This window comes from Melanerpes formicivorus, unplaced genomic scaffold (genome assembly GCF_026170545.1).
Source record: "Melanerpes formicivorus ecotype bairdi unplaced genomic scaffold, bMelFor1.0.p_v2 SCAF_14, whole genome shotgun sequence".
Taxonomy (NCBI): Eukaryota; Metazoa; Chordata; class Aves; order Piciformes; family Picidae; genus Melanerpes; species Melanerpes formicivorus.
The window spans coordinates 3,043,021-3,055,899 of NW_027142366.1; the positions used below are offsets into that span (position 1 = coordinate 3,043,021).

Genomic DNA, 12,879 nt, shown 5'->3' on the forward strand with positions numbered 1-12,879 from the left:
CACTGCCTGACTTTGAATCCTCTCTCCCTGCAGGACCATTTGTCTTATTTCCATTTTGTTGGTCGGATAATGGGTTTGGCTGTGTTCCATGGACACTATATCAATGGGGGCTTCACAGTTCCCTTTTACAAACAGCTTCTGGGGAAGCCCATTCAGCTCTCTGATCTGGAATCTGTTGACCCAGAATTACACAAAAGTTTAGTCTGGATCTTGTAAGTACCAATGTTCTCACTGTAGAGAAGGTGGGGTAGAGCTTGTTGGCAGTGGTGAGAGGAAGCTTTACAGAAAATGTCTTCAAAAACCTTGCAGTGGTGGAGATCTGTGCAAGCTGTTAAACTACTGGGTTTGTGTCAAAAAGATGCAAATCATTGAGGAAAAGGTCTCATTGCAGACTCATCTTGCAGCAAAGTAGGTTTTAATTAGCTCATGAAACCTTGCATGGGTATGGTAGAATATCTCCCTGTCAAAATCCAAAGCCAGGACAGTTCTGAGGGGACATGCAGCCTTGTTCCAAAGAAAACCAACTTGGATTTAAATGGAAATAATTTGGGCTTCTGCATGCTTACAGCTTAGAACAAAAACCCAACATCCAGTGCAACTTTGGAACTCTCCAGCTCTGCATTGCCTCCATTTCTCCCACGTGGTGTTTTGTGTTGCAGTTCACTGGTGGTGTTGAAGTTCACTGCATGTGAATCCCTTCCACCTTCACTGCCACCCGTGACAGTAGATCAGATAATTGCTGCACATCCACATCAGATATTGCTGTGTACAGAGAGTTTTAGCCATTATCCTGAGAACCTGTAGAACTAGATGGATGATCCACATCTGGCCAGGCTCTTTCTGTGTAGCTAAGTGCATGTGGAGTTGGGGACTGTGGTAATATTCCTCTAGCGGAAGGCAGCTGAGTGGTTACTGAGAGCTTACTAAGTGCTCAAACTGCCAACCTCACAGCTGAGAGCCACCCAAAAATCAACAGTGCTGGATTTGCCCTCTGTCTTTCCATTGCCAGAGAGAACGATATCACCCCAGTTCTGGACCATACATTCTGTGTGGAGCACAATGCTTTTGGGAGGATTCTGCAGCACGAGCTCAAACCGAACGGCAGGAATATTCCAGTGACAGAGGAGAACAAGAAAGAATACGTCAGGTATTGCAGAATTAAAATGATTTCCTGCAAAGGCAGGGGAGAGGAGGTAGTAAACAGATGAGTTTTATTTGCTTTTTAATGGTGAGACTAATGGAATAAGTATTTGGGGAGGAAATACTGGAGCTGGGCATGCCAGGAGTGTTTTCACACAATGCACTATTGTAAGAGCCGGGAGGACAAAGCTGTGAATTGTACTTTGGTTCTTCTGGTGATGGTGCAATGTTTAATTGTTGATGAGAAAAGGAGCTGCTAAGCACTGCTTTGATAATACAGAATGTGTGTTTTAAAGCAAGCTCCTCTGTAGGAGTGAGCATTTTCCAGCTGGGCTGTAGAAGCCCACCCCTGTCAGCTCATCATCCCTGGCGCTGTTTTTTCCCCCCAGGTTGTACGTAAACTGGCGGTTTATGAGAGGAATAGAGGCACAGTTCCTGGCTCTGCAGAAAGGCTTTAATGAACTCATTCCTCAACATCTCCTTAAGCCTTTTGACCAGAAGGAACTTGAGGTACGTGTTTTATCCACGTGGAGTTATTGTTTTGTCCTGTGTTTGATCCGTGATCCAGCGCTGATCTTCTCAAAACCAAACCAAACCTCACACATCTTGTTCCAGTCTACGTCCCAGAAAGCTGTGGATTTGTTTAACCAAACCCTTTTTTGGTTGATCTAGACATTCTTTGGGTTAAGATGATTGAAGAGGGCTGTTTAACCAGAGAAAGGCAAATACACCACATTGCCTAACCAAGAACTAATGCTCAAAGCAGGTGGTCCGAGCAGGGAGGGAGGAGTGCTGCAGGGCTGAGGAATTGTTGGCAAGACCTAACGTGTTGTCTACCTCAGAGCTTGTTTTCATAGATGGCTGTTTCTATATGCACACAGAGGATGGTTTACAGGGACTGAAATAGAAGTGTAGTGCACAGAGAAGAGAACTTTGCCTGCCTTCTCATTCAGTCCTGAGGTGGAGAAAGCTGCCTCTTCAAATGATTCCTCTTAGAGCAATTTCCCCCTCTTGTTTTAGCCTTTTGTTTCTTCTAAATAAAAGAAGGCAACCTGTGGAACATCATGTGTGATGCTGGAAGCACTAGCTTTGTGCTAGCCCTTCGTGCATGCTGATTAATCCCATCAAGTTACTGCATTCCATTTGCTAGCTGCCTGAAAAGGCAGATGAAAAAATCCATTCAGTGCTTCGGTGCCGTCTGCGTCAGAGCAGACACAACTGCCCTAGGAACGGCCATGACTGGAAGTGGGTGCTGCCTTGGTGGCACAAAACAGGCAGCTGCCAAATGGTGGCTCTCAGAAATGTGATCTTCAATCTGAGAAACTGTTGGAAGCTTAGACTGTGACACCTATTTTTAGGGATGAAGCTTTTCTCTCTGCCCTTGATTTGTTGTCACTGAGGGCGGTGGTGAGATTCGTGGTCAGTGGTGGCTTCCTTTTACAGTGTTTTGCAACCCAGAGTCATCTGGGAAAGAGATTGAAGGAATGTGTCAGGTCTGTGTCAGAGCCTCTCACAAAGGACATCAGGAAACAGATGAGAAGTTTCTCTAGTTTGTTGTGGAACAACCCAAGTAGGATGTAAAAGTCTCTCTTGGGGGAAGGACATTTTAGAAGGGCTTGTAGTGATGGGACGAAGGGCAATGGATTGAAGCTAGAAGAGGGTAGATTTAGACTGGAGATTAGGAAGAAGTTCTTTACAGTGAGGGTGGGGAGACACTAAAATAGAACAGAACAGACCAGGTTGGAAGAGACCTTTGAGATCTTCAAGTGCATCCTATCACCCAACACCATCTAATCGACTAAACCATGGCACCAAGCTCCCCATCAAGTCTCCTCCTAAACACCTCCAGGGATGGTGACTCCACCACCTCCCTGGGCAGCACATTCCAATGGCCAATCTCTCTTTCTATGAAGAACTTCTTCCTAACATCCAGCCTAAACCTCTCCTGGTGCATCTTGAGACTGTGAACAGGTTGTCCAGGGAGGTTGTGGATGCCCTTTGGCTGGAGGCCTTCAAAGTCAGATTGGACAGGCCCTCGAGCAGCCTGTCCAGTGGGAGGTGACCTTGCCCTTGGAAGGGGGTTGGAACAAGATGATCTCTTCCAAGCCAAACCATTCTGTGAATCTAGAAAGAGAGCAGGGCTTTGTTGTAGTTGGTATTGGCACCTTGAGAGCAAACCTGTGTGAGGACAGTGATGTTTTGTTGGGCAGTAGCTGGCTTGTCTTCCAAGTCTGTGCTGGACCCTGATAAAGACATGCTGTGCATGTCAGGTAGCAGAGACTTACCAAAGCAGGGCTCGAATGGGCTTCTGACTAGTTCCTTCTGAAAACTCAAGTTCTGGTGAGGGTACTACTTGGCCTCACTTTTATTGCAGTCAAACTGGGGAGATTTACTGCCTGGGTTGGAGCATTACCTTGCAGGGAAAAGGTGGCTGCAGCACGTACAGAATGCTAGGTGGATGTGTGTTTCCCGAGCTGCAAACCTCAGCTGCCTCCCGGTGCTAAAGCATTTCCTAATCCCTTAACAGCTAATCATAGGAGGCCTGGATAAGATAGACCTGAACGACTGGAAGTCAAACACACGTCTAAAGCACTGCATGGCAGATAGCAATATTGTGAAGTGGTTCTGGCAAGCAGTGGAAACGTTTGATGAAGAAAGAAGGGCAAGGCTGCTGCAGTTTGTGACGGGTTCGACGCGTGTCCCACTTCAAGGTTTCAAGGCTTTACAAGGTGACTGATGTGGAGGCCAAGTTAATCCTGGGTGGGAGAAAGATAAAAATGGTGTGGGTGTTTACTGGCCCCTTGTAAAGTGCCAGCCTGTTGCTGGATAACTCAAGCACTTGCAGGCTTCAGATCCCAAGAGCAGTTTTACGTTTGTCAGCAGCTCTGCTGGTGGTGACCACTTCAGCCCTGGCTGATAGTGGGAGAGGCTGGGGAGTCTGTCGTGGTGTAGTGCTTTGACTGCTGTCAGTAGTAGCTTATCAGTCTCCCACAACTCTGGGGGCTGATAGTGACTGCATGCAAGCACACACACGATTACAGAGCTGACCAGACAACTTTTTCACAGGAGAATTGTATTCCCTTCAGCGGTTGGCAGTGAGAGACTGGACTTTCAACCGAGCTCCTGAAAGCTGCAATTTTTGTTAGCAGAAAGAGTGGCAGTGTGTCCTAGACTGTTGTGATTCTCTTGCTCACATTCCATCTGTTGGCTGGCAGTAAACTGACATTGAAAATGAAAACCCATAGTTCTGTTTTACAAAGAAAGCCTCCTTGCCCTTAAACCTTTTCATTTCTGAAGGTGCAGCTTTGCTAATACAAAATTTAGCAGCTTTCCAAAGTAGTGCTTTGGGAATGAATTGTCATGGACAGCCCTAGCACTTCTGCCACCCTTTCATCAGCTACTGATTTAGCCTGTGACACATTTGTGTTTGCAGCTGGAACTCTGATCTCCTCCCTCTTGCCTTTTTCTGAGCAGCAGAATTGCTGTGTGTGAATGATGTTTTGTTGAAGTGCATTAACTAGAATGTCTGTCTAAGGTTCTACAGGCGCTGCAGGACCCAGACTGTTTACCATCCATTTAATAGATGCAAACACAGACAACCTTCCCAAAGCCCACACTTGGTAAGCTGGGAATGTTCTGCATGTCAGTGCTTGCTTCCCCTTTGTCTGGGCTTAAAGGAGTCCTCTCTCCCGGGTATGGATTAACCATGTGCTACGCAGAGATGTGTGCTCTGCTAGCTTGGAAAAATCTGTGCTGTGCAGCCAGCAAAACAATCAACTTCTCTCCTCCTAGCTTGATTTGTCTTCTGTGCTCTCTCTGGTGTTCACTTACCCCAGAGTGAATTACTCTGGATAGTGAGAGGCTTGTAAGTTTCTGTCTCCGTACTCAGCGAAAGCGTTCACTGAGGAAGGACTCTCAGCAGCGAGTCCTCATACAACAGGGAATGGTTTTCAGATGTAAACAGCAGCCCAGTGCAGGCACAGAACTGAGCTCTGGGTCGGAAGTCTCACTCTATCAGAGCCAGGAAATCACTTGGGCAGCAGCACAGCTTGTCTGCAGGCAGAGCAGGGGCTAGGCCTGTCTGATGCCTTGCTTTGTCTGCAGGTCTCCTGCATCTGCCACCTGCCTCCTCCCGAACACTGCCCTATTGAGCTGTGCTCGTCCGCAGCAGAAATACACTCGGCTCTTATCTTCTCTGCTTTGGCCACTGAAGTGGCTGAGGCTTTCTCTGACTTGTACAAATTCTCTCTCTGTGTAGCTGATCTGGAATATTTTCTTTTCCCTCCCCCCAGTAACTCTTTTATTGTTGCTTCCCCTCTAGCTTTAACCGGATCGACATTCCGCCTTACGAGTCATACGAGAAGCTTTATGAGAAGCTGTTGACAGCTGTGGAAGAGACATGTGGGTTTGCTGTGGAGTGAAAAAGCAACCAAAGGAAACAGATGCTAGCTCATGGACCACCAAATTAAAAGCTAGAAGAAGCTTGCTGTGAACTTCCTGCTAAGCTGTCTGAAGCATCAGAACTCTAGACAACTTAGAGACAGGGCTGTCTCCCTTCCACCACTGGTGGAGGAGGGTGGGGGTGTGGGGGCTTTTGTTGGTGGTTTCCACCTCTGTTTTCTCCCCTTTGATACAGTAACCCCTTCCCTCTTCTTCCATTCCCCATAAAACAATATGCAGCCAAGTTCAGCATTGGGCTTTGGTTACACAGGATATTCTGCTAGGTTTGTAACACATATTGTGATAGGGTCAGTGACCTGGGGTTGGTTTGTTGTGGTTTTGGGATTTTTTTTTTTAACAAGAGGATCAAAGTGTAATTAAGAATGAGCTTAATTTGCTGAGGACTTGCAACTGGTAGGTGTACCTGGTTAGTTTGTCTTAAATCAAGCTTGAGCCCTTGTAGAGTCCGGGTGCAGAGTGTCTGACTGGCACTAGAATTTACATTGCACATTTTAAACACCTGTTCAAAAAGCAAACTTCTAGCAGAAAATACCTCCATAACAAATATGTAACTGAAAGGCAAAGAGATCCAAGCTCTGCCTTAGCAGGAAGCTCCCAGTGGAAGCTGTGGCTCACCTTGAGAAAAGCGAAAGACTCTGGGACAGCTCAAGTGGTGTTGTGTGATTCCTTTCCTTGGTTGTCCTGGCTGAAATCTAATTGTTTTGCACATGAAAGCAGTTCTTTCATCCTGCAGAATTACTTTCCATAGTTCATCTAGACCTGAGTACCTTGCAGAGAAGCCTTGTAAGGAGGAGAACAGAGGACAAAAAAAGACCTGTTTGAGCCCAAAGCTGTGATTTCTGTGCCGCTGTGTTACCCAAGGTGCAGTTGTGCAACTTCAGATGCTAAGACTCGCATGGAAATCACTGAGAGCAACAGAGCAGACTTCAGGCCTGAACTTTTTGACCTTGGGAAAGGTTTATTTGGAGTTTGAGGTAAAAAGGGTAACTATACAGTGAGTACCTTTTAAATGTTATGGAAAGCTATTGGAAGAATTTATGACTTCAGTTCTGTAGGGATGAAAATGTCTCCAGAGAGCCATAGGAGGCTCTTTATTCCCCCCCCCACCTCAAATACCTAAAACTAACATTAAAAAGGTTTGTGCTCTAACACATTGCTAAACCAACCTCCCAGGGGGAAAGAGAGGCAAATCAAAGACCTGAATCACTAACACTGGGGTGGTGGGGGGGAGGTGTTCCAGTTTGCACACCAAGATGAGGCAGTGTTCTAACAAGTCACATGGCTTCAGAAGGACCCAGTTCTCTACCAAACGTGTCTCCACTTCAGTAAAGCAGGCTTGCTTCTAGAGGATTTTGGGTTGGCTTTGGTTGGCTTGTTGTTTATTTTCCCTTTGGCAAGCCTGATTTCTAGAGAGATTTCATTACTGACACATTTAGCAGATGTTATGTTCATGGAATAGTGCATTGAAAACTTCAGCTGTGGGTAAGAGATCGTTCGTAGGAGACGTCAACTGGAATACTTCTATTTTGTCCTTCTTTTTTGAATTGAATTTGATAATGGCTTTAAACTGTGATAGGACAGAACCCTGGCATCTTCCTCCATCTGGTTGGTTTGTGGTTTTCTTTTTTTGTCCCCATTGACCATAATCCTTGTGGCTTGTTGTCAGGAGTAAGGATTGCATCGGAGGTGTAAAACTGTACCACGCCGTGAGAGTTGCAGAGGGTGGCTAAAGATGCTCATCCTGCAAGGCTGTGCAGGAGAGCTGTGTTTAGAGCCATGTTCAGTAGGACTCCTTTTGGCACTTGGGGACCAGTTTTCTGCAGCACTGGATGTTGGGACCTAAGTGATGTGACTCTTGCAGAAAAGAGAGGAAATGCAACTGTCAGCACAGAAGCAGCTGTGTGGTCTTGGGCTGAGCAGCAGAATCCCCACAGCCCTGGCTTTTCAGGATGGCTGTGGAGTTGTACCTGCTCCTAAGAGTGTGCTTAATCCTTTCAGTACCTTTGAATGTGCAATAAACCAGTCAGATAGGTAGGGGAGGGGGAAATGGCAAAAAAGGCAAAGTGGACTATTGCCCAAAAGCTTTGCTTGCATTCCCATGTGGACTTTTCATTGAAAGTGGAACCCCCCCAGATACTGAAGCCCACTGCAAACAGAAATCCTACCACACAAACTCTTTGTGGCAGCACTGCTGGCTCAGCTCAGTACAAACCAAGCAAGGTGAAGGTAAAAGATTCCCCCCTGCCCCTCCCACCCCTTTGGAGATCTGTAGGTCAAGTAGCTTTGTCAGCAACACAGCTGGCATCTGGTAGTTTCTAATGTCTTTGCTAGGTCAGTGTTTTATTGAATGCACAGAATAAGAGTAGGCAAGGATTGTTGTTTGGAAAAGTCCCCTCTGTTTTGTGCTGTATTTGAAGCCCTTGTCGAGGTACCTCCTCCATGCTGACAGTGGGAAGAGTAGGGCCCTGTCTTTTCAGTTCTTTCAGTTCTCCTTCGACGAGTTCCACCACCTCTCCCATTGAGTTGTCTTTGTGCCACTTTAGCGACGATGAGGACTTCTTTTTGTGTCATTCTGCATTTGAGGCAGGCCTTAAAGCTGGTGGAGGGGGATGGAGGGAGATACAGAAGGGAGGCAGAACAGGGTTTCAGCGGTGGCTTGTTCTTCCTCTGGCCGGTTTCGAGGCCGAGGCGGGACGAAACACAAACCACAGCTTGCGCGGCTTGAGCTGCGAACTCTCCGAAGCTCTCAGGAGCCGTTGGGATAACCTCAGCTGGCTGAATCTGTCTGTTCATTCCCACACGGTCTGCCAGCACTCGAACTGGTTGTGAACTCCTCCGACTTGCCCAAAGAATAACATCGAGTCTGGTGTTCATTTCGTCATTGTCCGCTCTTGGATCCGACCCGAAGGAAACCGCCAGGTACAGTTGTGTCTCTTCGTTGCTGTCCTAAAGGCAAACCTAGAAGCTGGTCCATCGGCCCAGGCCTTCCGTGCTCGCCCTGATACTGCTCATCAGCCTATACTCTATGCTCAGGGATGTAGGAAACCACCACTTGGCTCGTGTTTGACACGGGGGGGGGAAGGAACGAGGCTGGCTTGAAACGGACGTTAGCGTCAACTCGGGCATTACGTCAGACGAGAGACCCTGCTCCATTCCGAAAGGCTGCTGGGAGCTCCAGCTGTGGGGAGCCCAGCCTTTGCTCAGCAGCATGGACATCCTTCAAGTCGAGGTGGTTGTGAAAATCCAACAGATCCTTTCCTTTTGTAAATCAGTTGCTCCAGCCACTGGGGGGTGGGGTGGGGGTGGGGTGGGGGGCCCCCTCTGTGAGCCAGTGCCCAGGTTGAGGGCCAGCGTGGCACAGAGGAGTTCCCAGCATCACACAGTAGGGAGCTGGTTTTAATTCGTCTTCATTCGTCCTTGTTGCTGTTGTTGTTTGTTGTTGTTGTCATCGTTCCTCAACCACTTTATAATATTGGGGTTGTTTTTTTTGGGGGGGGGTGGTTGTTTTTTTGTTGTTTTGGGTTTTTTTTTGTTGTTGTTTTGGGTTTATTTTGTTGTTGTTTGGGGTTTATTTTGTTGTTGTTTTGTTGGGGTTTTTTTAACTTATTCTTTTGTAATGTCCTGGTTTTGAGTATTGCTGCTATCCTTTGGTATCCTCCCCACCGTTTTTACTGCAGATTTATTTTGTGACAGTTGTACACTAATGTTTCATTTTGTGTCTAAATCAAAACAAAAACAAAGTATTTAAAGAAAGAACTAGTTCTATTTAATGTGGTTATGGAACCAGCTGGAAATAAAAACAGTGATTGTATAGTAGGCTGGACCCAGGAGGTCATGTTCATTTTTGTTACATATGCAATAAACTCCTCACAACTTTAAACTCTTGGCTTCCCACCCTTTGGTTTGTGATGGTGTTTAGGGAAGTCAAGGGGGGGGAAAGTGGTACACCTGTAATGAAGGAGCGTGGCAGAGGTGTGCTCAGCTTGCATGGAGAAAGAAGGTGGAGGATAAAAGCACAGTGTTGAAGATACCAACAACAGGCAGCATCCAGTATCTGAAGGGGGCCTACAGGAAGGCTGGGGAGGGACTTCTCAGGATCTCAGGTAGTGATAGGACTAGGGGGAATGGAATGAAGCTGGAGGTGGGGAGATTCAGGCTGGACATGAGGAGGAAGTTCTTCCCCATGAGAGTGGTGAAGCCCTGGAATGGGTTGTCCAGGGAGGTGGTTGGGGCGCCGTCCCTGGAGGTGTTTAAGCCCAGGCTGGCTGAGGCTCTGGCCAGGCTGATCTAGTGTGGGGTGTCCCTGCCCATGGCAGGGGGGTTGGAACTAGATGCTCCTTGTGGTCCCTTCCAACCCTGACTGATACTATGACACTATGAAGCAGCAGATTGAGGGGTGTTCTCCTCTGCCCCCCTGCTCTGCCCTAGTGAGACCACATCTTGAGTACTGTGCTGGGCTCCTCAGTTCCAGACAGACAGAGAACTGCTGGAGAGAGGCCAGCAGAAGCTACTGAGAGGCTTGAAGCATCTCTGTGAGGAGGAAAGGCTGAGAGACCTGGGCCTGTTTATCCTTGATGGTCTTGATGATCTTGAAGGTCTTTTCCAACCTGGTTAATGCTATTTTGCTCTAGAACAGCCCCAGAGGCAGTGATAGGACTAAGGGGAATGGAGCAAAGCTAGAAGTGGGGAGATTCAGATTGGATGTTGGGAAGAAGTTCTTCACCATGAGGCTGGTGAGACACTGGCACAGGTTGCCCAGGGAGGTGGTGGTGGAAGCCTCATTAAGACCAGGCTGGATGTGGCTGTGAGCAACCTGACCTAGTGTGAGGTGTCCCTGCCCATGGCAGGGGGGTTGGAATTAGATGATCCTTGAGGTCCCTTCCAACCCTGATGATTCTGTGATTCTCAATGCTCAGCAAGAGCTAAAGGGTGGGGGGCAAGAGGATGGGGACAGACTCTTCTCAGTGGTGTCCAGTGGCAGGACAAGGGCAACAGGCACAAACTGGAACCTAGGAGGTTCCACCTAAACAGGAGAAACTTTGCTGTGAAAGTGCTGGAGTCCTGGAGCAGGCTGCTCAGAGTTTGTGGAGTCTCCTCTGGAGGGATTCCAAACCCAGCTGGACACTGTGATCCTGAGCAAGCTGCTGTGGGTGACCCTGCTTTAGCAGGGGTGGTTGGACTGGATGATCTCCTGAGGTCCCTTCCACCCCTCACCATGCTGGGATTCTGTAAAGGTATTGCTGCTACTGCAAATGATGCAGCATGGCAAAACAGTGCATAAGGTTAAAACAATGGTTTGTGTGACAGCCCAGAGCTCCAGGCAATGAAGGTGTCCTGGTGAAAGTCTCTCCTGAATGTTGAGCATCAGCTGGTGCTGACAGAACAGGCTTCCATCTTTCTGAGGCTCTGTGGTGGGGCTGTGGCTGTGGCAGCTGGCTCAGGGGACAAGGTACAGACGTGCCACTCGATTTCATGGACTGCCCAGATAAAACCCCTCCTTTCCAGGCAGAACACTTTGTTTCCTTCAGTGTTTAACTAATTACCTCCCTCTATCTTTTTTCCCCCCTTCTAACCCTATTACTTGTTCTTTCCCAAAACCTCAGTATTCAGGAGTGAAATTACAATCCTCCCTCTAATGAGAGCTAGAGAGAGGATTCATTAATGCTGATGAATCTCTGCTGTCTGTTTGGGTAGGTTTTTTCCCCCTAATTAGTCATGCTTTGCAAGTGGAGAGAGATGGCTACAAGTCTGAAGCCAGTGCTGACAGTGATCATCCCATGTTCAGTATCAGGATGTGCACTGCAGCACAGTGTAATTCTTTAATCCACTTATTTTGTTGGTTTGGGTTTTTTTCAGTGATGCTTCTTATTATTTCCCCAAAGCTGCCCAGGCCCCAGGCTGGGGGGGACATGACAGAAGGGTTGTTGGATATTTTTAAGGTGTTTTTGGAATGGTATCCAGCCCCCACTGATCTGGAGTCAGGAAAGGGGCAGCTCTAGGGTCCCAGGAAGGTGAGGGGAATTTGGGTAACAGCTTGGGTCCTTAAGAACAATGTGGGAAAGTTCCTGGTGTCCCTCACACTCTTGGGCTGAATTAGCCACGCTGGGGATGGAGGAAACAAATCCATTCTGGTCTGCGGGCAGTGAGCATGCAGAGAGCCCCACAGCCCTGTTCTCAGAGCTACTTGACACCCCAAAGCCATCATTTAAGGCCTCCAAGGACGGCAGAGCCCTTGTGGAGGATTGCCCTGGGGTCTGGCTCCCAAGGGCTGCTGGGCCAGGCTGAGCTGTGTGCTCGGGGTTTCCATTCCAGAAGTTTAACCACCACGGCGGGATTGCAGCCCTGCACCCCACAGGGGACCTTCAGCCCATAGGGGACCAGACCCCCCCTAGCAGAACACCCCCATAAGGATCTTTCCCCTGCCACGAAGAGGACCCCTACAGGGACCTGCCATCCCTTCTATGGCAGAGCCCCCCCTACGGCACCTGTACCTCGCAGGGGGCCTGACCACCTCCACGGCAAAGCACTCCCCGAGGGCATCTGTGTGTGACTCCCCTCCACGTCAGAGCCCCACCGCTGGCCACCGGCACGCCGCGGGGCCCCTGCCCGCCCCCCGCTAGGAAACACGTGCGCTCCTCGCCCCGCCCCTTCCCCTCAGACCCCGCCCCCTCCCCGTAAGCCCCTCCCGCCCGGAAGGGGGCGGGGCCGCCTGGCGGACCGGCCTCCCCCCCGCCTCTATGGTAGGTTTGCCCAGACGGGACCGCCCGGGCCGCCCGTTTGTCCCTCGCCGCTTGCCGCTCCTCGCCGCTCATCTCTATGGTGCGGGGCGGAGCGGTCACGTGGCGCGGGCCGGCCGGAAGGAGCCGGGCAGCGGCGGTTAAATGAAGCGGGGCCGGCGGGAGGCGAACCGAGTCGGTGAGTGCCGGTCGAGGGCCCGCGGCGGGTTCGGCCCTCTCGGAGTTGAGGGGGAGGAGGACGGAGCTCGTCTGTGGGCTCCCGGCCCCTGGGCCTCGCCCGCCCCCACGGGGGAGGGGAAGGGCTGCTGTCCTCGACTGGAGTCCTGCCCCATGTGTATTCCCTCGGAGCCGGGCCCTTCCCTGCCCCTTCCCTAAGGCCCAGCTCCTCCCTCCCATTCCTCTCGGGGCCAAGGTCTCTCTTTCTGGGCCAGGTCTTTCCCCCACTCATGCAGGGAGTCCTCTGAACCAGGTCCATCCCCCTTCTCCGGGTCCGGAGGTCTCTCCTCTGGGCCGGGCCCTTGCCCACCTCAGGCTCGGAGTC

General features: G+C 49.5%; 2 protein-coding genes across 7 annotated transcripts in view; both read left to right on the forward strand.

Moving 5' to 3' along the window:
• Positions 1 to 9,649, forward strand: part of SMURF1 (SMAD specific E3 ubiquitin protein ligase 1) — a 64,746-nt gene extending 55,097 nt beyond the window's left edge. For 3 of the 5 annotated variants that reach the window (XM_068146610.1, XM_068146613.1, XM_068146611.1), the window contains exons 13-18: positions 34 to 212; positions 1,010 to 1,147; positions 1,530 to 1,650; positions 3,668 to 3,869; positions 4,676 to 4,760; positions 5,462 to 9,648. In XM_068146610.1, the coding sequence (XP_068002711.1) occupies positions 34 to 212; positions 1,010 to 1,147; positions 1,530 to 1,650; positions 3,668 to 3,869; positions 4,676 to 4,760; positions 5,462 to 5,561 (825 nt within the window). In that variant the 3' untranslated portion in view covers positions 5,562 to 9,648. Of the gene's footprint in view, positions 1 to 33; positions 213 to 1,009; positions 1,148 to 1,529; positions 1,651 to 3,667; positions 3,870 to 4,675; positions 4,761 to 5,461 lie in introns of all 5 variants that reach the window. The other 2 variants (XM_068146612.1, XM_068146614.1) reach the window with 2 other exon arrangements.
• A 2,730-nt stretch (positions 9,650 to 12,379) lies between these two features.
• The window catches only part of RNF216 (ring finger protein 216), an 88,367-nt gene continuing 87,867 nt past the window's right edge, over positions 12,380 to 12,879 (forward strand). For both annotated transcript variants that reach the window (XM_068146616.1, XM_068146615.1), the window contains exon 1: positions 12,380 to 12,516. The gene's annotated coding sequence lies outside the window, so the exon portion shown is untranslated. The remainder of the gene's footprint in view (positions 12,517 to 12,879) is intronic.